This window comes from Blastomyces dermatitidis, assembly GCF_000003525.1.
Source record: "Blastomyces dermatitidis ER-3 genomic scaffold supercont1.1, whole genome shotgun sequence".
Classification (NCBI taxonomy): Eukaryota; Fungi; Ascomycota; class Eurotiomycetes; order Onygenales; family Ajellomycetaceae; genus Blastomyces; species Blastomyces dermatitidis.
The window spans coordinates 9904988-9929968 of NW_025544774.1; the positions used below are offsets into that span (position 1 = coordinate 9904988).

A 24981-nucleotide genomic window follows, 5' to 3' on the forward strand; every position below is an offset into this window, starting at 1 on the left:
GTGATTCTTGCAAAATCTAATAGAAAAACTTCAATTTCTAAGTCATATAGAGTAATATCTCTATTGAACTGTTTAGAAAAGGTTTTAGAAAAGATAATAGCTACTTGACTATCTTTTATAAGCTCTATAGATAATTCTCTTTTATTCAGTGAATAAATGAGAGATAGAAAACAGTGTTCTGCAATTGACACTGTTCTCTCAGTTATTCATGATATTCAAATAGCAAAGCATGAGAGTCTGGTCTCAACTGCAGTTTTTATTGATATAAAAGAAGCATTTGATCATGTTTCAAAGTCAAAGTTAATTCAGACATTGAAGATATTAAAACTGCCACTTTCTCTAATAAAATGAGTTAACTGTTTTATGTCTAAAAGAATTATACAACTCTTCTTTGATGGAATGAAACAAGACAAGACTGAGATAAAAATAGAAGTATCACAGAGATCTTCAATCTCACTCATTTTATTTGTAATATACACTGCATATCTATTCAAAAATAGAAATATGAGAATAGTGCAATCTTCAAGTTATGTGAATGATATTGATCTAGTCTACAGCTCAAAAACTATCAAAGAGAATTTGAAAGTAATTGAAGAAGCTGCAAAGGAAATCTTTGTTAGAGCAGATATCAATCAAATTCAATTTAATATGAATAAAACTGAGTTAATTCATTTCTTTTCTAGATTCAATGAGAAAGAACTATCTCTAACTCTTTTAAATAGAGAGATTAAATTCAGTGTAAATGTCAAATAATTAGAAGTATGATTAAACTCCAAGTTGAATTTTAAATATCACATTCAACAAAGAACTGTCAAGGCAGAAAGACTATTGAACAACATAATCAGACTATTAAATACAGAGAGAGGTCTATTCTTCCAGGCTATGAGACAGTTATATATAGCCTGTATTACATCAGTAGCTGATTATGAAGTTCAAGTTTGATGAAATAATCAAGAAAATTTCACTGAACTTTTTCAAAGTCTGCAAAACAGAGCCTTGAGAAGAATTCTGAAAGCATTCAAATCATCTTCTATTAAAGCAATGGAAATTGAAGCTTCAATTCCTTCTTCTGCTATTAGATTTGAAAAGGCCTGTATGAACTATGCTCTGAGAGTTGTAAAGATGAGCTTAAATCATATAATCAGAGAAAGAGTCTCTTCTTCATTTCCATCAATTAACTCTGGAAATGAACTGGATTGAAATAGATTTCTTGATTGAAATGAAAATAATTCTTCAAAGAAAATGTCTTCTCAACTGTACAGACTATGCTCTCTGATTAAAAATCAATTTTCTTCTTTAAATGTTGAAAAAGTTGATAATGAGAAGTTATCTCTCTGAAGAGAAAAGCTTGAATCTCTTATAGACTTATAAATAAGTGAACTATTAAAAGAGAAAGAATATGAACAGCATTTGAAGAGAATTTCTACAATCAATATAAAAGACTCTATTCTGATTTATTCAGATGACTTAAAAAATGAGAACTTGAATAGATTAGGCACAGGCATTGCTTATACTGAAGATAATATTAATTTTATCTCAGATTTCTGAAATCTAGACTCTGAATGTGAAGTCTTTGATGCTGAACTATTTGCAATAGTGAAAGCTTTCAAACTCATTGAAATAAAATCTCATAAAAGAGAAAATTGTTTGAAAGAGACATGAATATTCTCTGATAGTCAAGCTGCTTTAAAAAGACTTAGAAATAGTCAGATTCATAATAATCAAATAAATCTTGAACTGATCTTAAACTCTGTTTTGAAAATTCAAAAGAGAAGAACATCAAAGCTGATAATTCATCTGCTCTGGGTTTCTACTCATATGAATATTCATGGCAATGAATTGGCTGATTCAGCTGTAAAAAAGAGTGCAGAATTAAGCAGATCTATTCAAAAAATTATGTTCTGGTCTTTTATAAAGAGAAAAATAAAAGAATCTTATTTAGACAAGTGGAATGAAAGCTGGCAGAAACAAAAGAAGAGTATACATTATTCAAGATTTGAAACAAAACCCAAGTGGAAATCTTGTTCAATTAAATGTAAAAAGAAAATATTCTTATCTATAATACAGCTGAAACTAGAACATGGCTATTTCAAATCTTATATACAAAGATTTGATGATAGATTTGACTCAATAGAATGCTCATTCTGCAATACAAATGAGAATTCTAAGTATAATGTAATACACTGTGCATTATACAATAGTCTCAGAGCCAGATTGAAAGAGAAGTATAATTTAAATCAATTAAATATGAGATTCTTATTCTCAACTGAGACAGGAATTAAATACTTAATAGACTTTCTATCAGAAACTCAAGCAGCTATAAGAAAATGACTAAATTCAGAATTATCTGAATATGAAGAGGAGAAAATTAATCAGATATAGTCTGTTAAAACAGCTATACACTTTCTTTTAATAATTTGTTTTGTTATAGTCTCTCTTTACTTTATCTTTTTCTTTATCTTTTTCTTTCAATTTCTTTCTATCTATCTATTTAATGTGTCTATCTTTGAGACTGTGTTCTTTTTCTCTTGTCTTTTGTCATGATATTATCAAATGATTTCAAAGTATCAAAAGATGTTAAAACACTGCAATTTGTAAACAGTTTTTGTATTCTGGGCTGGAATTTTCTGATTTTGTATATCTGAAATTGATGAATGTATAATAGTTAACTTTACAGACATAGAAAAAACTCTGAGAACTAAAGTTCTCAGGTAGATGTCATAGTCTCTGACTGCATACATCTATAATTGAAGAATAATAATAATAATAATATTAATAATAATAACATGCTGTGTTCTGCTTCCTGCATTTCTCTGTGTCTCTCTCTCTCTTTCTGAGAAGTCTCATGCATGTTGTAATTACATGTACAACTCTAAGATCAGTGAGTGTTTTTTCAGTAACTGTTCTCATCTCTGATTTTGCAATTTTTGTATACTAACAATGGTTCTTAGTTGCTCTGATGTCAGAGGTCATTCTGATTGAAGATGACAATGCTGCTGAGACTACTCTCTTCTGCTCTTAAGCTTCTTCTGTTGCTTTCTCTTCCTTCTCTGTGAGGAAGGTTGTGTGCACACTGAGTCATAAGCATTTAGCTCTGAGTGACTTCTGTCATTCATCTGGTTCTGTGCCTCTTTCTTCTTCTGTTTCTTCTGCCTCTGTTCTCTCTGCTCTGGCTTCTGATTCTCTGAGTCTTGTGCTCTTCTTCAATTTCTCTACGCGTACATGTATGCATTTCTATATTGGCATTCCAGTCAATCTTGCAATAAATGACATTAATGTTGTATGCAGAGTGGTAGAGGAATTGAAGATATACATGATGTTATTGTGAGAGTGGCTTGCAGCCCTTGAATTCCTTGCAGATCTCAAGTTTTGAGATTTCCTTTTTTTGATGTTTTTCAGGTGGTGTGATGTTGGAAATAGATTAAATATGTGATATATGAAAATGAATGAGATGTGTATGATAACATTTGTCTTTTGTGATTGACTCTTATAATTGATAATCAATTCATTATCTCTTTTCTTATGCTTTTTCTTTATCTGCTAGTCATCACTCTTACATGATCTCTATATAATACAGTGTTCAGTGACTAGGTTCAGCAGCTTTCATCTTTTGTGATTCTGTCTTGTGTATTATACTGTCTCTCTTCACTCACTCAGATCACTACAGTGAATGGCTCATTGAAACTAACCTCATCTGATCTCTGAGTGTTCTCAGGAATTAAGATGACTTGATCTCACATGTCTGTGAATGTTTCAGATAGTTTATCCTCTGTGATCTTTATAATTGAACTGATGTAAACAGTTAAATTCAACTCTGAATTTCTTTTTCTTCTATGATCTGACTCACATGCAAGTCTGTCACTCTGAGACTACTCTTTGTCATATTGCACTCACTGTCTGCAGTGTGTTATTATACAACTGGCTACAGTCTCATCACTTATTGAAGTATGATATTCATCTGATTTCTTCATTTCTTCTCATTCTTTTCTTATAATTATGAAAAGATTGAAATAAGTGAGATTATCTGATTCATAAGCATCTATGATTTCTCTTACTTTGTGAGACTTTTTAATTGTAAGTCTCTTCTTTTTCAATACTGATAATAGTGCTGTGAATAATCATAATCTGCTCAGATCTTGCACTTTTACTTTTATAAGTTATGAATTATTTATTAAGTTGTATAAGATCTGTCTCTCTGATTCTTTCAATGTGTACATTCTCAGCAAATGTGATTTGAGTATTTTATATGACTTAAATCATCTAGGTTAAAACTTCTCAGAACTCTCATTGTGTACAAGAACTCATGTTCTTATCTTGAGACTTGATTTCTTAACAAGTGAGTCTTGTATTCTTTTCAATTGGATTGCTTGATTCAGAAGTAACTCATTAGCTTTTATGTGTGTGTGGCTGATCTCTTTCAATCTTGGTTCTGTGTTCATGACTGTTGCATCTGCAACTGTTGCATCTGCAACTGCTGTTTCCTCTCTTATCTTTTCCAAAGCATTCTTCAGAATGCGCGGATGCAATTCATACAACAGATAGAATAGTGAACACTTAGTAACTGCATGCTGCCGGATTCGCATGGCTAATAGCACCTGCCTGAGATATTCATCTCATAATCTTGTAGACTTGCTCACTAGATATTTCATCAGCATGTTGCTCAAGATTTCATTCAAGTGTTTCATCTTTCTGTTCATCTGTGAGTGATATGATGTTGTTCTACAATGTCTTGTCTGTAACTGGCTCATGAAATGCCTCACTGCTTCTTCTATGAGATTCATACTGTTATTAGTTAGAATCTCACGCGGTATTCCATAGTTGATATAGATCTCATCATATAGAAACTTTGTTATCATCTTCTCTGTTGTCTCTGAAACTGCTTTTGTGACTGATCAGCCAGTAGCATAATCAATAGCAGTGATTATTCATTAATTTTCATTTGATGTCTGCAGTAATATGTCTATGAGGTTCACTCTTCATCATTTAAACAGTTGTATTATACACTTTATCTGATGTTGTGCTTTCTTACATTCTAACTCTTTCTTAGATTCTTTCACAATCTGATAATTCAGACACTTGTGAGCATACATCTGAATGTCCTCAGTCATGCTTGACCAGTATACTCTTGATTCAAGTATGCTCATGAGTTCAGGGCTTTCTAAGTGACTGAATTCCTTGTGCATGTGAGTCATCAAGTTGTGTTGAAATGAAGATTCTAGATAGAGAGCTTCTGTGTATTCTAGATTGTGATAAAGCATAACATTGTTTTCCTTTTTCAATTTCCTCAGCTTGAAGTTCAGAAGCATCTCTTCTACTACTCTCACAAGACACTTATCATTCAATATCTTGTCATTCTTCAAGTGAGAGATCATGATGTTCACTCATTCTGATTCCTTGCATTCTCTCAGTGCATTTAACACAAACATTTCTTATACCTGGTTCACAGAACTCTTATTCATGAAATTGAGTCTGTGACTGATTATATCAGGCATCACTGCATCTGATTTCTTTCAGTATTTAATATGAAGATTGTATACTTGAAACTCTGAGATTCAACATACTAAGTGTTTGAAAGGTTTTGTTATTGATTATAGATAGATAAGACTTTCATAATCTGTGATCACTGTTGTTGTATGTCTGTTGTTGATATATCTATTTCATAATGCCAGTGTATGCTTGATCACTAGCAATTCCTTTTCATACACTGAGTAATTGAGCTCAGCATCTGATAGTTTTCTACTATTGTATGTCACTGAGTGCAGCTTACTATTCTTACTTATCTGTAGAAGAGTGTCTCTGATAGCTCATTTGAATGCATCTGTCTTAATGTAGAAAGATTTATCACAATCTGGTTGAATAAGCACTGAGAATGTTATTATATGTTCTCTCAGTGTGAGAAAAGCCTCTTCACACGTGGTATTTCAGATAATTGAATGAAACTTCTTCTTTTGCAGATTTGCATTCATTTCTCTTAAGAGATCTGAGAGTGATGTAGATATTCATGCAAAATCCTTGATAAATCTGCAGTAGTATGAGATCAACTTAAGAAACTGTTTTATATGATGTATATTTCTCAGCTGCAGTCAATTTACTATGACATTCAATTTCTCTGAGATGAGATGTATACAGTCATCACTCACTACATGTTCTACAAACTTCAACTCTTCTATTTCAAACACATACTTGATTGATTTGATGTAGAGCTTATACTCTGTCAGAGTTGTAAGCACTTCATTGAGATACTTCAGATGTTCATTGTATGAGTTTGAAAAGACTAGAATATTATTGAGATATATGAGGCATGAGGTTTCATTCTGTTTATGAAGAATTGTATTCATTATTATTTGAAAGATAACAGATGTATTTATCAGACTGAATGACATTGTCAGAAATTTGAACTTCTCTCATTGTATATTAAATGCAGTTTATAGAACTGACAGTTTATTTACACAGATCTATCAGTATTCTGAGAGAAGATTGATCTTTGATAGATATCAGGTGTTTCTGACTGTATTCAACTATTATTGAATCTGTGACAGTGAATATTCATTCTTAATTATAAGCTTGTTAAGTGCTTGATAATTGATACATATCTGTCACTCTTTATCTATCTTTTTCATGAATAGGACTGAAAAGCCTCATGTGCTTGATAAGAGTTGTATGAGATTATATTCTAGAAGGTCTGTGATCTGATACTTCTGTTCTTTGAGATGTGTTTGTGACAGAGGATATGCATTCTGATTGACTGGTTTTGTGTCCTTCATATCAATCTCATGTACAAATCCTCATTCCAGTGATAATTTCAGTGAAAGATCTGTTTGAAAGACCTTTTCATACTTCTTCAGAAGCTTCTTCATACACTTGTTCTTCTGTATATTCTTTATCTTGGTTTTCTCTGCTTCTGAGTTCTGTATGATATACAGAATGCTTTTGAATGAGATCTTGCAAATCATTCTCTTTACTTATTAATGTGTAAGCAGATTTAACTCTTCTATATCAGAGATATGAAATGTTCTTCTCATATCAGTTGATAGAATTGTATGAATCATTTTCTTTCTATCAGTCAACTGCATATAGCATGTACATCATTGAATCTGTGAATTGAACCTTTGAAATCAATTGAGTCTGAGAATAAGATTGTATTTCACATTCTACAGCTCTTACACTTAAATATAGCAAGATCATTCTCTGAAGTGCAAGAGAACTCTTACTTTTACAGGTGATATCAAATATCAGTTATCAGATAATCTTATATATCAGGAATTCTTCACTCAGTGAACCTCTTTCAATCTTTGAATTATATAATTATTAATATATTATGTTGAAGCTTCTGTGTCTGCTAATACTTTTACAGTCATCTCTCAATTCTTACTCAAGTGTCTCTTATACATTAATATTTCAGGTCTTAAGATATTGAGATGAGTGTTCACTTTCTCATCTGTATCTCAGTCAGAAGCCTGCTTTCTCTTTGTATTTGCAGAATTCAGAGAATCATCTAACACAGATATCTCTTTCACTTTGAAGACTTTTCATAGAATATCAGTAAGTGTCTTCAAGCTCACTGATTCTGCTAGTTTTTTGACTCTCTTACTTCTCTTGACTGTGTATACTGAGTGCAATCTTTTGCATCATGATTTTGATATCTGCAGTTGAAGCAAGCTTGATACTCATGATATCAAGGTTTTCACTTAGAGGATTTCTTTTTCAGAGAATTCAGTGCTTTAGTAATAACATTCAGATCTAGATTCATTATATCTGAGTGTGTGACTTGTATCATAGAAGTCTGATTATTCATTCTTCACTGAGACATACTTGATTACAGTATTTTCTGTTATAATTGACTCACTTGTTTCTGTACAATGAGAATATTGTATACTTTCTTCACTATATCTGACTGTGAGATTAAGTATTTTCATTCTGCTCTCAACTCAGATGTAAGATCATGAATGAAGATCTGTAAATAAAAAGATATTGAAAGTTCTTCATTCAATGTGAGATAGTATAAGCTGAAGTGTGTGAAGTATATTATAAGATTACTTACTTATCTACACTCAGTGAAGTGTTTATAACACTTATCTTATACATTCACTTTCTCAAAGTTGTGCAAGATTCATTTGAAAAACTTATTTCATATTTATAAAAATGAATATTGCTCTGAGTCTGTGAGATTCATCTTTTTATCAGTTATTTATAATAACTTTGCTTTTCTGTATAGAAATACAGCAGATCTTAAGACTTATTGAAATTTCATTGACTGTCTGTCTGTGAGTTTATATTCAATCTGATAATATAATTGCATCTGACTTAGTCAGCTGATTACAGCATTAATTTTTCAGTTATTATTGAAGTTTAGTGACTCTGATAGATCTTCTGACTTGATATATTTCATGCTTAAATTCTTATTCTGTGCAGTGATCTTTGATGATATATATACTTCTGAAAAGATTATGAATAATTATGATAAGATCTTCAGGTTCAGTGTAGTCATCTATCTATGTAAATATTCAATCTCTCACTACAGGTCTAAGATCTGGTTTTCTCTATTCTTATTAATAGTGATGATTGCATCAGTGAAGCTCTTCATAGTGAATGCTTAATTCACAGTGAATGTCAATTATTGTTTGACTTCTGTCTCAGCCTGTCACTGTGTATACAAGACCTTGATCTTGTTTAGAATTCTTATATGTGTACAGAGCTTTGATTTCAGTTCAACAGTTTCAGCTGCTTTTCTTACTACTTTAAGTAAACTCTCTGAGAGATTCTGCATATCTTTCAGTTCAGATAGCAGAGAAGAATGTTGTTTGTATCAGCTAGAGAAGATATTCATTTCAGTGATTTTTCATTGATTATACAATGTCTATTATTATATCACTGTATCATTATATCACTATATCACTGTATTATTATATCACTATATTGTTCTGTTATCATTGTATAACTTCGGTGGTGACCATCTCTCTCTTTTATCTCTTTGAGTGAAAAGTGATCTTCTTTGAATCTGATTCACTGCTCTCATTTCTTTTCTCACATCTCATCTGTTCACATATGTGGTATTCACCTGAGTATGAAGTTTTTCCTTAACAAGTGAAGCAGTATTAATTGAATGCTCTTCTGCTCACTGCTCTTTGTACACTATCTTTTGAGATATTCTAGAATCACAACTGGCATGATAACTATGAATCACTTTATAGATGAAATTATCATATTCTGAAGAAGTCTGTGCTTCTCACTGATTTTTAAACATGCTATCAGATGTGATTCAAAGATTGCTTAAGCCAGTGTATGATTACAGGCGTACGCCGGCTTCTTATATATTGTAATATTGTACACTAATTTAATTAGCGGCCGCTATGGCCCCTTTACACTCATACACATACACTAGTAGTTCGGAAGCGGCCGCGTTATTATCCGACGGTCGTACGTTCTTCCGAACCACAGACATGTGATATTCTGACAATTCCATTGACAGGGGTGAGAATGAAGTGAAAGTTCAACTCAAGTCAAGATATTTGTCACTATTATCAGAGACAATTACAAGAAGAAACAATTAAGAAACTCATGATTATAAAACATGAAATTATCAGACAGTTTAATACCTCTGATCACAGTATATCAGAGAAGTGTAGTTTTTATGAGAAAGTGAAGAATAATCTTACACAAGAATATATTTAGTTGTTTCATGAGTGTTATCAATAATTGTTATCAAATTCTGATTATATAAGCAATCACTGAATGAACTGAATGAGACTGATTTTAATCTTCAGTCTCAGTCTCATTCTGATTTTGAAAGAATGATCATCTTTCACAGTGTATTCTGAAAAATTACTCTCATTTCACTGGTCTTGAATTAAATCTGGTCATTTTTCACATCATTTCTCTCAGAAATGGTTCATTTTCAGATTTTTTTGAGGCTTGGTCCTGGTGGGACTCACGCTAAGAAATGTATGAGATCAGATTAAATGAGATCAAATGTGAAATTCATGGTCCCGGCGGCCAGTCTAGGCTGAAGAGCTTTCATTAATACTTAATTCTTTTTTACACTCTTTATTAACCGATTTGAGTTGCACACTTGTTGTGTGAGAAGAATTGAATGATTTAGAATAAAATTGAATAGTTTTATTCAATTTCTCTGCAAAAAATTGATTTATTTTTTGTCAGTTTTTCTCTCAAAAACTGTCATATTATCTGATTCATTATCAATTGATATCATACTCTTCCTCACTGTATTCCAAGAAAGAGATTGAAAGATTTTATTCATTTATCTTAAAAATCAATTTTAGTTTATTAGATTCTCTTCAAAAATCTAACCTAGTTACTGAACTAGTGTGAAAAAAATCAGGTGTTTTATACACAAAAGTCTTTTATTCTTATTTTGAAACAGTCTGATCAACTTTTCAATTGAAAACAGACTTAGAAATATCTCAATTGAAACAGTCTGATCAACTTTTCATTGAGTGAGAACAATGAGTTCAAAAATACACTCAGTTGATGTGAAAAAAGATGCTTTCTTAAATGCTATTCCTGAGATTGAAATTCTGAAGAGAAGAAAGAAAGAAGAAATAGAGAAACAACAAGTTCTTGAAATACAGAAACTTGAAAAAGCAAGCAAGATTCTTGAAAAGCAGTGTCTGAGTGAGATGAATGAAGAAGTTCTGTTAATTCTTCATACTCAGGCTAGACAACTACAGAAGATGATCAAGTTCAAACTTGGAATCTCAAACACAGTTTAAAAAACATTGAAGATTTCTAGTACAATCACTGACTCTTCATCTTACTCTTCTTCTTTTTTTCCTACTTCTTCTTCTTCTTTGAATCAGAAGAAAACATATACTCAAGCAGCTGAATCTGCTGTCTCTAAACCTGCTGTCTCAAAATCTGCTCAAAATCCTGAGAAAACTGAGAAGAATACTGCTCATATCTCTATTCATAGAAAAGTGAAAAAGAAAATATAAAAAGAGAAACACTTTCAAATCTTCAGAAATAGAAGACTTATTCTCAAAGTCTCAAATCAGAACATTCTGCAAAGAAACAAGTTAAACTTAAATCTCATTTTTAGAATCAGAAATGAAATTAATCAGCAGTTCTTTTCTCAGTTGATGACTGATATTGAAGTTCAAAAATCAGTTATAGCTTCAATTGAGTCATTATTCTTTAAAAACTTCATCATTCTGACTACAATGTCTGAATTCAGTGCTGAATTCCTTATTCAGAATGAGAATCTCTGAAAGTCAGCAGTAGAATCTTTGCTAAACACAATAATTCTATCTAAAAGAGATGAAAAGTGAAACAAATTCATTCTTCATGATATTTCAGTTGAAATTTTTGACTGTGAAGAAGAAATGCTACTTTTCAAAAATGAATTGAAAGAATACAACTCTATTCAACTGAGAAAGAAGTCTGTATAACTAAATTCAATTGAGTTCAGACAAAGCAGGAGAAATGCCTCTGTTCTAGTATATATAAAAACACTTGAACAGTTAAAGATCTCTGAAGTAAGAGTAGCAGATTTGAAAATGAGAGTTCATGAATACAAAGACTCAAGAATGAATCTCAAAGCTCAAACACAGTGTTCAAACTGTCAAAGATATGAACACTTTGCAATCTCATGTTGTAGAGACTTAAAATATGCATTCTATGTCAGAGATCATAAAACTAGTGAGCATAAATGTGAAACATGCTCAAAAAGAGATGAAATATATCAACACACTCTGCTTAAGTGCTCTAATTGCAAAGAAAAACATGCATCTAGCTCAAAAGAATGTATATTTGCTTCTAGAACTCAAAAGAACTGAAGAAAAGATGAAGCTCAAAGTCAATCTAGAACTGAAGAGAAGAGTCAAGTCAGTAGACTTACAACTGTAAGCTTAAAAAGAAGAAACTCTTAACTATCTAAATCTTCAAACTTCAATTCTTCAGCTAAATATAAATAGAATTTGAATTCTCAAACTTATGTTAAGATTAGAGAATTGAGAAATGACTCTGATAATAAACTAGATATAATGCAAGCAGTTAAGATCCCTTCTTTTCAAAATAGTTATAATCTACTATCTGATGATAGTGACTAGATTCTACTCTATCTCTACTCTCTTTTAGTATGAATATACAACAAAAACAACAAAAAAAGTTTAAAAACTCTTCAAAAATCACATTTATTCAAAATAATGTGAATATTATTATTATTATTATTCTTCAATTATAGATGTATGCAGTCAGAGACTATGACATCTACCTGAGAACTTTAGTTCTCAGGGTTTTTTCTATGTCTGTAAAGTTAACTATTATACATTCATCAATTTCAGATATGCAAAATCAGAAAATTCCAGCCCAGAATACAAAAACTGTTTACAAATTGCAGTGTTTTAACATCTTTTGATACTTTGAAATCATTTGACAATATCATGACAAAAGAAAAGAGAAAAAGAACACAGTCTCAAAGATAGACACATTAAATAAATAGATAGAAAGAAATTGAAAGAAAAAGATAAAGAAAAAGATAAAGTAAAGAGAGACTATAACAAAACAAATTATTAAAAGAGAGTGTATAGCTGTTTTAACAGACTATATCTGATTTATTTCCTCCTCTTCATACTCAGATAATTCTGAATTTAGTCATTTTCTTGTAGCTGCTTGAGTTTCTGATAGAAAGTCTATTAAGTATTTAATTCCTGTCTCAGTTGAGAATAAGAATCTCATATTTAATTGATTTAGATTATACTTCTCTTTCAATCTGACTCTGAGACTATTGTATAATGCACAGTGCATTACAATATACTCAGGATTCTCATTTGTATTGCAGAATGAGCATTCTATTGAGTCAAATCTATCATCAAATCTTTGTATATAAGATTTGAAATAGCCATGTCCTAGTTTCAGCTGTATTATAGATGAGAATATTTTCTTTTTACATTTAATTAAACAAGATTTTCACTTGGGTTTTGTTTCAAATCTTGAATAATGTATACTCTTCTTTTGTTTCTGCCAGCTTTCATTCCACTTGTCTAAACAAGATTCTTTTATTTTTCTCTTTATAAAAGATCAGAACACAATTTTTTGAATAGATCTGCTTAATTCTGCACTCTTTTTTGCAGCTGAATCAGCCAATTCATTACCATGAATATTCATGTGAGCAGGAACCCAGTGTAGATGAATTATCAGCTTTGATGTTCTTCTCTTTTGAATTTTCAAAACAGAGTTTAAGATCAGTTCAAGATTCATTTGATCATTATGAATCTGACTATTTCTAAGTCTTTTTAAAGCAGCTTGACTATCAGAGAATATCCATGCCTCTTTCAAACAATTTCCTCTTTTATGAGATTTTATTTCAATGAGTTTGAAAGCTTTCACTATTGCAAATAGTTCAGCATCAAAGACTTCACATTCAGAGCCTAGATTTCAGAAATCTGAGATAAAATTAATATTATCTTCAGTATAAGCAATGCCTGCGCCTAATCTATTCAAGTTCTCATTTTTTGAGCCATCTGAATAAACCAGAATAGAGTCTTTTATATTGATTGTAGAAATTCTCTTCAAATGCTGTTCATATTCTTTCTCTTTTGATAGTTCACTTATTTGTAAGTCTATAAGAGATTCAAGCTTTTCTCTCCAGAGAGATAACTTCTCATGATCAACTTTTTCAACATTTAAAGAAGAAAATTGATTTTTAATCAGAGAGCATAGTCTGTACAGTTGAGAAGGCATTTTCTTTGAAGAATTATTTTCATTTCAATCAAGAAATCTATTTCAATCCAGTTCATTTCCAGAGTTAATTGGTGGAAATGAAGAAGAGACTCTTTCTCTGATTATATGATTTGAGCTCATCTTTACAACTCTCAGAGCATAGTTCATACAGGCCTTTTCAAATCTAATAGCAGGAGGAGGAATTGAAGCTTCAATTTCCATTGCTTTAATAGGAGATGATTTGAATGCTCTCAGAATTCTTCTCAAGGCTCTGTTTTACAGACTTTGAAAGAGTTCAGTGAAATTCTCTTGATTATTTCACCAAACTTGAACTTCATAATCAGCTACTGATGTGATACAGACTATATATAACTGTCTCATAGCCTGAAAGGATAGACCTCTCTCTGTATTTGATAGTCTGATTATGTTGTTCAATAGTCTTTCTGCCTTGACAGTTCTTTGTTGAATGTGATATTTAAAATTCAACTTGGAGTTTAATCATACTCCTAACCATTTGATATTTACACTGGGTTTAATCTCTCTATTTAAAAGAGTTAGAGATAGTTCTTTCTCATTGAGTCTAGGAAAGAAATGAATTAACTCAGTTTTATTCATATCAAATTGAATTTGATTGATATCTGCTCTAACAAAGATTTCCTTTGCAGCTTCTTCAATTACTTTCAAATTCTCTTTGATAGTTTTTGAGCTGTAGACTAGACCAATATCATCCATATAACTCGGAGATCACACTATTCTCATATTTCTATTTTTGAATAGATATGCAGTGTATATTGCAAATAAAATGAGTGAGATTGGAGATCTCTGTGATACTTCTATTTTTATCTCAGTCTTGTCTTGTTTCATTTCATCAAAGAAGAGTTGTATAATTCTTTTAGACATAAAACAGTTAATTCATTTTATTAGAGAAAGTGGCAGTTTTAATATCTTCAATGTCTGAATTAACTTTGACTTTGAAACATGATCAAATGCTCCCTTTATATCAATAAAAACTGCAGTTGAGACCAGACCCTCATGCTTTGCTATTTGAATATCATGAACAACTGAGAGAACAGTGTTAATTGCAGAACACTGTTTTCTATCTCTCATTTGTTCACTGAATAAAAGAGAATCATCTATAGAGCTTATAAAAGATAGTTGAGTAGCTATTATCTTTTCTAAAACCTTTTCTAAACAGTTCAATAGAGATATTACTCTATATGACTTAGAAATTGAAGTTTTTCTATTAGGTTTTGCAAGAATCACTCCAGTGGCTTCTCTCCAGTATTCAGGATGATATCCATTTTTCAAGAGATTGAAAAAGAGCTCAAAATATTCATTCTTTAAGTAGGAATATGTATTTTGAATAATCAAGTGATTAATTGAATCAGGACCTGCAGCAGTTTTAACAGAACTTGAGAAGATAGCTGACTCTAATTCATCTTGTGTAAGATCAGGCCATTCCCAGTCATTTTCATCAATGTAGTTGAGAAGTGATATATTCTCTTTCTCTGAATCTGAATCTGAGTCTGATGAGTTCTGAAAGAGAATTCTCATGAAAGCTTGACATTTTTCCTCAAAAGAGTTTGCTGTATATGATTCATTCTGAAACTCATATTCTAAGGCTGGAAGTTTTGCTACACTTCTTGTTTTAGTATAGTTAAAAGCTTTAAAAATTTCCTTTTCTTGTGCTTCTTCAAGAAATTTATTCCAGCAGTCTGTTTTAGCTCTTTTGACATCTGAAAAATATTCATTTCTGACAGCTTTGAACTCTTCATCAGATATTACATTATTTTTCCAATCTCTTCTAGCAGTAGCTAATTCTTTCCTTTTAGATGAGATATTCTCATTTCATCAAGGTTTTGAATACTCAGAAGATTTTCTTTTTGAAATATTATCTCTAACACTTGTTAGAATAATAGATGTAATAAGCTTCACTCTATTCTCAAGCATTTCATTTGAGATATCTTGACCAGAATTTCAATATAGCTCATTCTGTCTTTCAGATTTTAGCAGTTTTATGCTTTCTTCAACTGCTTTCCAATCAGCTTTTTCAAAGTTATACTGATTAGAGAGAAGAGGATTTTCACTCATTTGTTTTTCACTCAGTTCAATATCAAATTGAATAATCTCATGACCTGATTCTGATGTCTCATTTGAATTAATAAATCAGTTTACAAGTCTTCTTTTCATTAGATTTTGTGACATGAAGGTTAGATCTATAATAGACTTCTGTTTCATGCCTTTTCTAAAGAATGTTTGTTGATCAGACTTATTAACCAAATCTATTGAATGCTCAAAGGTCCATTCAATCAGATTATCAGCTCTCACTGCTCTCTTGCATTCTGAATTCCATCAGGGATGATGTGCATTGAAATCTCCTGCAATTATAGAGTTTCTTGATGAAGTTATGTTCAGAAATCCTCTATCAATTGTTCAGATATTGTTATTTTCCTTCAATGACTTTTCATTATAGATATTTATGAGCTGTATAGTATCAAACTCATTTTCTTTATCTATAATATCACTCACCAGAATATCAGGGTCAGACATGATATCAAATCTTAGATTAAATTGATATCTTGATCTCTTTCTTCCATAGATCACTACTCTTGACTTTATCTCAGACTTTTGAGGTAAAAAGCAGTAGTAGCTTGAATGAGAAATAACATATTTTTGCTCAGCATCAAAATTCGGCTTCTGAAGCAGTATAAAATCAACTTTTTGTTCAAATGCAATTTGAAGACAAGAATAAATACAATTTGAGTTTCTATTCACATTATTTTGAATAAATGTGATTTTTGAAGAGTTTTTAAACTTTTTTTGTTGTTTTTGTTGTATATTCATACTAAAAGAGAGTAGAGTAGAATCTAATCACTATCATCAGATAGTAGATTATAACTGTTCTGAAAAGTAGGAATCTCAACTGCTTGCATTATATCTAGTTTATCATCAGAGTCATTTCTCAATTCTCTAATCTTAACAGGAGTTTGAGGATTCAAGTTCTGTTTACATTTAGCTGGAGAGTTGGAGTTTGAAGACTTAGATAGTTGAGAGTTTCTTCTTTTTGAGCTTGCAGTTGTGAGTTTACTGGCTTGACTCTTCTCTTCAGTTCTAGATTGACTTTGAGCTTCATCTTTTCTCCAGTTCTTTTGAGTTCTAGAAGTAAACATACATTCTTTTGAGCTAGATACATGTTTTTCTTTGCAATTAGAGCACTTAAGCAGAGTGTGTTGACAAATTTCATCTCTTTTTGAGCATGTTTCACATTTATGCTCACTAGTTTTGTGATCTCTGGCACAGAATGCACATTTTGAGTCTCTAAAACATGAGATTGCAAAGTGTCCATATCTTTGACAGTTTGAACACTGTGTTTGAGCTTTGAGGTTCATCCTTGAGTCTTTGTATTCATGAACTCTCATTTTCAAACCTGCTACTCTTACTTCAGAGATCTTTGACTGTTCAAGTGTTTTTATATATACTAGAACAGAGGCATTTCTCCTGCTTTGTCTGAACTCAATTGAATTTAGCCATACAGGCTCCTTTCTCAGTTGAATAGAGTTGTATTCTTTCAATTCATTTTTGAGAAGTAGCATTTCTTCTTCACAGTCAAAAATTTCAACTGAAATATCATGAAGAATGAATTTGTCCCACTTTTCATCTCTTTCAGATAGAATTGTTGTGTTTAACAAAGATTCTACTACTGACTTCCAGAGATTCTCATTCTGAATAAGGAATTCAGCACTGAATTCAGGCATTGTAGTCAGAATGATGAAGTTTCCAAAGAATGATGATTCAATTGAAGCTATAACTGGTTTTTGAACTTCAATATCAGTCATTAACTGAGAAAAGAACTGCTGATTAATTTCATTTCTGATTCTGAAAATGAGATTTGAGTTTAGCTTGTTTCTTTGCAGAATGTCCTGGTTTGAGACTTTGAGAATAAGTCTTCTATTTCTGGAGATTTGAAAGTTTTTCTCTTTTTGCATTTTCTTTTCCACTTTTCTATGAATAGAGGCATGAGCAGTATTCTTCTCAGTTTTCTCAGAATTTTGAGCAGGTTTTGAGACAGTAGGTTTAGAGACAGCAGGTTTAGAGACAGCAGATTCAGCTGCTTGAGCATATGTTTTCTTCTGATTCAAAGAAGGAGAAGAAGAAGAAGTAGAAAAGAAAGAAGAGCAAACTGAAGAGTCAGTGATTGTATTAGAAATTTTCAAAGTTTTTTGAACTGTGTTTGAAATTCCAAGTTTGAACTTGATCACTTCCTATAGTTGTCTAGTCTGAGCATGAAGAATTAACAGAACTTCTTCATTCATCTCACTCAGACACTGCTTTTCAAGAATTTTACTTGCTTTTTCAAGTTCCTGTATTTCAAGAACTTGTTGTTTCTCTATCTCTTCTTTCTTTCTTCTCTTCAGAATTTCAATCTCAGGAATAGCATTTGAGAAAGCATCTTTTTCCATATCAACTGAGTGTACTTTTGAACTCATTGTTCTTACTCAATGAAAAGTTGGTCAGACTAATTCAATTGAGATATTTATTAAACTCTTTTGAATTGAAAAGTTGGTCAGACTGTTTCAATTAAGAGGTTTCTAAGTCTGTTTTCAATTGAAAAGTTGGTCAGACTATTTCAAAAGAAGAATCACAGACTTTTATGTATAAAACACCTGATTTTTTTCACACTAGTTCAGTAACTAGGTTAGATTTTTGAAGAGAATCTAATAAACTAAAATTGATTTTTAAGATAAATCAATAAAATCTTTACAATCTCTTTCTTGGGATACAGTGAGGAAAAGTATGATATCAATTGATAGTAAATCAGATGATATGACAGTTTTTGAGAGAAAAACTGACAAAAAATAAATCAATTTTTTGAAGAGAAATTGATTAAAACTATTCAATTTTATTCTAAATTATTCAATTCTCCTCACACAACAGGTGTGCAACTCAAATCAGTTAATAAAGAGTGTAAAAAAGAATTAAGTATTAATGAAAGCTCTTCAGCCACTGAAAAAGTAATTCTTACTTAAAAGAATATGAAATTATGACAGAAAACAACTCTGTTTTTAATTCTTTGTAAGAATATTGTGTAAAATCCAGAGAAAAACACCTTACTTTTTTAAGAGAAGTAAAAAACTATTTCTAAAATCTTTTTTTTTGCATTAACTGCTGCAGAAGAATGAGATAGAAACTGCTAAGATATGCACTACTGTATATCCTCTACCAAGACTTTCCCTCTTCAGGGTCTTGATATTATAGAGAATATAAGTCTGTTTCTATATGATAATATAAATATTGCCAGCGGGATGTAGAGAAACTGGTTATTTATATCTCAAAATAGAAGACTTTGTCAATGATTATATCAATATAGAGTTAATTCTCAAATTCAATAGAAACCTAGTGTTGCTGTTCTCAATCCCTTGCAGAATCTATTGAATATTGAGGTATTAAAACTAGATTTAATATATCTCACTGTGCAGGGATCAAAGGCTCAGTCAGACCTTGGAGTATACTGATTTTATAGTTGTCATGTCTGCCGATTATGTATTGAGTACAGTTGCTGAGGTATCTTTTTGTACTTTTCTGTCGGGGATGGGCCAGATTGAGAGGGGTGGTACGAGGGCGAGACTTGGCGTTGATGTTCAGATACACTGAAGACAGACCGCGGAGGTTGCACTTCAGAAGTGGCCGTTGGTTATGTGCTTGATATTATCGCCGAGGTATCTTTTTGTATTTTTCTGCCGGGGATGGGCCAGATTAGGAAGGGCGGTACAACGGTGGGACTTGGCGTTGGTGTTTTGGAACATCAAAGATGGACAGGGTTTTCGCGGAGGTCGCTCCTCAGATATCTCCACAACTACAGATCAGGGATCTTCCAAAATCGAGAAGATTGGTGCATATGGCTAGGTCTCTTCACCTTACAATTTGTATGGCACTTTGGCCCGGGGTTGTGGTGTGGTAGGGGAGAACGGGGGATACTCCCACACAGGAGTTTTGAACAACGTCCGGTTCACGTTTGGCTGGATAACTCCACCACCACACAGGGTATGCGGTCGGCGATGGGGTCAGAATGCTCGTATGATCGAGGGCTTTTCGATGGATCTATCGGCGGGTTCTTATTCGAAAAATCGAGCGAGTTCGTGGTGGAGCGGTGGTGAAAATAATGTGAATAGAAACTTAAATTATATTTATTCTTATCTTCAAATTGTATTTGAATAAAAAGTTGATTTTATACTACTTCAGGAACTGAATTTTAATGCTGAGTAAAATTACATCATTTCTCATTCAAGCTACTACTGCTTTCTATCTCAAAAGTCTGAGATAAAGTCAAGAGTAGTGATCTATGAAAGAAAGAGATCAAGATATCAATTTAATCTAAGATTTAATATCATGTCTGACTCTGATATTCTGATGAGTGATATTATAGATAAAGAAAATGAGTTTGATACTATACAGCTTATAAATATCTATAATGAAAAATCATTGAAGAAAAATAACAATATCTGAATAATTGATAGAGAATTTCTGAACATAATTTCATCAAGAAACTCTATAATTGTAGAAGATTTCAATGCACATCATCTCTGATAAAATTCAGAATGCAAGAGAGCAGTGAGAGCTGATAATCTGATTGAATGAATCTTTGAGTATTCAATAGATTTGATTAATAAGTCTGATTAACAAACATTCTTTAGAAAAGACATGAAACAGAAATCTATTATAGATCTAATCTTCATATCATAAAATCTAATGAAAAGAAGACTTGTAAACTGATTTATTAATTTGAATAAGACATCAGAATCAGATCATGAGATTATTCAATTTGATATTGAACTAAGTGAAAAATAAATGAGTGAAAATTCTCTTCTCTCTAATCAGTTTAACTTTGAAAAAGCTGATTGAAAAGCAGTTGAAGAAAGTATAAAACTGTTAAAATCTGAAAGATAGAATGAGCTATATTGAAATTCTGATCAAGATATCTCAAATGAAATGCTTGAGAATAGAGTGAAGCTTATTACATCTATTATTCTAATAAGTGTTAGAGATAATATTTCAAAGAGAAAATCTTCTGAGTATTCAAAATCTTAATAAAATGAGAATATCTCATTTAAAAGCAAAGAATTAGCTACTGCTGAAAGAGATTGAAAGAATGATATAATATCTGATGAAGAGTTTGAAGCTGTCAGAAATGAATATTTTTCAGACATTAAAAGAGCTAAAACAGACTGCTGGAATAAATTTCTTGAAGAAGTATAAGAGAAGAAAGTTTTTAAAGCTTTTAACTATAGTAAAACAAGAAGTATAGTAAAACTTTCAGTCTTAGAACATGAGTTTCAGAATGAATTATACATAGCAAACTCTTTTGAGAAAAAATGTCAAGCTTTCATGAGAATTCTCTTTCAGAACTCACCAGATTCAGATTCAGAGAAAGAGAAAGAGAATATATTACTTCTTAACTACATTGATGAAAATGACTGAGAATGACATGATCTTACACAAGATGAATTAGAGTCAGCTATCTTCTCAAGTTCTGTTAAAACTGCTGCAGAGTCTGATTCAATGAATCACTTAATTATTCAAAATACATATTTCTAGTTAAAGAATGAATATTTTGAGCTCTTTTTCAATCTCTTAAAAAATGAATATTATTCTGAATACTGAAGAGAAGTCACTGAAGTGATTCTTACAAAATCTAATAGAAAAACTTTAATTTGTAAGTTATATAGAGTAATATCTCTATTAAACTTTCTAGAAAAGATTTTGAAAAAGATAATAGTTACTCAACTATCTTTTATAAGCTCTATTAATAACTCTCTTTTATTCAGTGAATAAATGAGAGATAGAAAACAATATTCTGTAATTAACACTGTTCTCTTAATTATTCATGATATTTAAATAGCAAAGTATGAAGATCTGATCTCAACTGCAGTTTTTATTGACATAATGTTTCAAAGTCAAAGTTAATTCAGACTTTAAAGATGTTAAAACTGTCACTTTCTCTAATAAAATGAGTTAACTGTTTTATATCTAAAATAATCATACAACTTTTCTTTGATGAAATGAAATAAGATAAGACTGAGATAAAAATAGAAGAATTATAAGAATCTTTAATCTCATCTATTTGATTTATAATATATGCTGCATATCTATTCAAAAATAGAAATATGAGAATAGTGCAATCTCTGAGTTATATGAATAATATTAATCTAGTCTACAGCTTAAAAACTATCAAAGAGAATTTGAAAGTTATTGAAGAAGCTGCAAAGAAAATCTTTATTAGAGCAGATATCAATTAAATTCAATTTAATATGAATAAAACTGAGTTAATTCATTTCTTTTCTAGATTTAATGAGAAAGAACTATCTCTAACTCTTTTAAATAGAGAGATTAAACCCAGTGTAAATATCAAATGATTAGAAGTATGATTAAACTCTAAGTTAAATTTTAAATATCACATTCAATAAAGAACTATTAAGATAGAAAGACTATTAAATAATATAATCAGACTATCAAATACAGAGAGAGATCTATTCTTTCAGACTATAAGACAGTTATATATAGTCTGTATTACATCAGTAGCTGATTATAAAGTTCAAGTTTGATGAAATAATCAAGAGAATTTCACTGAACTCTTTCAAAGTCTGCAAAACAGAGTCTTGAGAAGAATTCTAGAAGTATTTAAATTATCTTCTATTAAAATAATGAAAATTGAAGCTTCAATTCCTTCTTCTACTATTAGATTTGAAAAGATCTGTATGAACTATGCACTGAGAGTTATAAAGATAAGCTCAAATTATATAATCAGAGAAAGAGTCTCTTCTTCATTTCTATTAATTAACTCTGAAAATGAACTGAATTAAAATAGATTTCTTGATTAAAATAAAAATAATTCTTCAAAGAAAATGTCTTCTCAACTTTACAGACTATACTCTCTAATTAAAAATCAATTTTCTTCTTTAAATATTAAAAAAGTGAATCATGAGAAGTTATCTCTCTGAAGAGAAAAGCTTGAATCTCTTATAGACTTATAAATAAGTGAACTATTAAAAGAAAAAGAATATAAACAGTATTTGAAGAGAATTTCTATAATTAATATAAAAGACTCTATTCTGATTTATTCAGATGACTTAAAAAATGAGAATCTGAATAGATTAGACACAGACATTGCTTATACTGAAGATAATATCAATTTTATCTCAGATTTCTGAAATCTAGACTGTGAATATGAAGTCTTTGATACTGAACTATTTATAATAGTGAAAGCTTTCAAACTCATAGAAATAAAATCTTATAAAAGAGAAAATAGTTTGAAAGAGATATGAATATTCTCTGATAATTAAGCTGCTATAAAAAGACTTAGAAATAGTTAGATTTATAATGATTAAATGAATCTTGAACTGATCTTAAACTCTATTTTAAAAATTCAAAAGAGAAGAATATTAAAGCTGATAATTTATCTACACTGAGTTTCTGCTTATATAAATATTCATGATAATGAATTGACTGATTTAGTTGTAAAAAAGAGTACAGAATTAAACAGATCTATTTAAAAAATTATATTCTAATCTTTTATAAAGAGAAAAATAAAAGAATCTTGTTTAGATAAGTGAAATAAAAGCTGATAGAAATAAAAGAAGAGTATATATTATTCAAGATTTAAAATAAAACTCAAGTGAAAATCTTATTCAATTAAATATAAAAAGAAAATATTCTCATCTATAATACAGCTGAAACTAAAATATGACTATTTCAAATCTTATATATAAAGATTTAATGATAGATTTAACTCAATAGAATACTTATTCTGCAATGTAAATGAGAATTCTGAGTATATTATAATATACTATGTATTATACAATAGTCTCAGAGTCAGATTGAAAGAGAAGTATAATCTAAATTAATTAAATATGAGATTCTTATTCTCAGCTGAGATAGAAATTAAATACTTAATAGACTTTCTATCAGAAATTCAAGCAGTTACAAGAAAATGGCTAAATTCAGAATTATCTGAATATGAAGAGAAGAAAATCAATCAGATATAGTCTGTTAAAACAGCTATATACTATCTTTTAATAATTTGTTTTGTTATAGTCTCTCTTTACTTTATCTTTTTCTTTCAATTTCTTTCTATCTATCTATTTAATGTGTCTATCTTTAAGACTGTGTTCTTTTTCTCTTTTCCTTTATCATGATATTGTCAAATGATTTCAAAGTATCAGAAGATGTTAAAACACTGCAATTTGTAAACAGTTTTTGTATTCTGAGCTGAAATTTTCTGATTTTGTATATCTGAAATTGATGAATGTATAATAGTTAACTTTACAGATATAGGAAAAACTCTGAGAACTAAAAGTTCTCAGATAGATGTCATAGTCTCTGACTGCATACATCTATAATTGAAGAATAATAATAATAATAACTATAACATTTTAATTCTTTCTAAAGTTTCAATCCTTTCTACACCAGATTCAATGCCAGAGTCAACAGATCCCGATGTTAATATTAATACTCATTCAGCTGTGATAGATAATTGAACACAGAACATTGCATCTAGAGTGTGACGGGCTGCGCCCGATCAATCATATAGACTATTCCGTTACACTCCACAGATTCTACGTACGCTCCGATCCTCAGCCATTCTCGATCGCCACTCTGATTCTCGGCCATTCTCGATCACCGATCCTCGGCTGCTACAAACGCGCATATATTCTTCCGCCCCGAAGCTCCACCGCGTACATCACTACATAAACATATAAATATTCACCTCAATCACTGATTCTTACACTTTCTCTTTCTTTCCTTCTCTAGCATTTTTATCTTTGTTATATAAGACCTATCAATATTATACCAATCTAATCGGCGTAGGCTTCTTACACTATAAAAACGCTCATCATCTTATTAGGAAACAATTATCCACGCATTATCTCCTTATTAGAAAACAATTATTCACGCATTGTCTTCTCTCTTGAAGAATAACGTTGTTATGTTGTGTTGTAATCTAACTACGCGAGTTACACTAAATGAATAGGTTGGGGTGGCACGTGACTAGGGTAGGTGTAGTAATCACCAACACCCCCTCTTGCTACACCATGACCTATAATAAGCCGCCACCCGGGGCCTCTCCCATTCTCAAATCTTTCAAAAATGCAATAATAATTAATTACATGAATCAGACCCTGATTTCCTCATTAGAAAAGGCGTCTGTACAGTAATAACTGTAAAAATCAAGAAATACATGCAAAATTCATTGATCTGTCATATCATTATTATCATTCATTCCTTCTTCTTAATTTCCTGAATGCCAAC

At 30.8% G+C, this 24981-nt stretch overlaps 2 protein-coding genes across 2 annotated transcripts; one reads left to right on the plus strand and one right to left on the minus strand.

Moving 5' to 3' along the window:
* Positions 1-16544: 16544 nt before the first annotated feature.
* Positions 16545-17023, minus strand: BDCG_16332 (uncharacterized protein; the record flags this gene model as incomplete). Its single annotated transcript, XM_045425582.1, has 2 exons — positions 16545-16823; positions 16850-17023. The coding sequence occupies 2 exons, from the start codon at positions 17021-17023 to the stop codon at positions 16545-16547; spliced, it is 453 nt and encodes a 150-aa protein (XP_045279547.1).
* A 2152-nt stretch (positions 17024-19175) lies between these two features.
* On the plus strand, positions 19176-19832 carry BDCG_16333 (uncharacterized protein; the record flags this gene model as incomplete). The annotated part of the gene is made up of 2 exons (XM_045425583.1): positions 19176-19288; positions 19357-19832. The coding sequence occupies exons 1-2, from the start codon at positions 19204-19206 to the stop codon at positions 19830-19832; spliced, it is 561 nt and encodes a 186-aa protein (XP_045279548.1). The 5' UTR covers positions 19176-19203.
* Positions 19833-24981: the final 5149 nt, after the last annotated feature.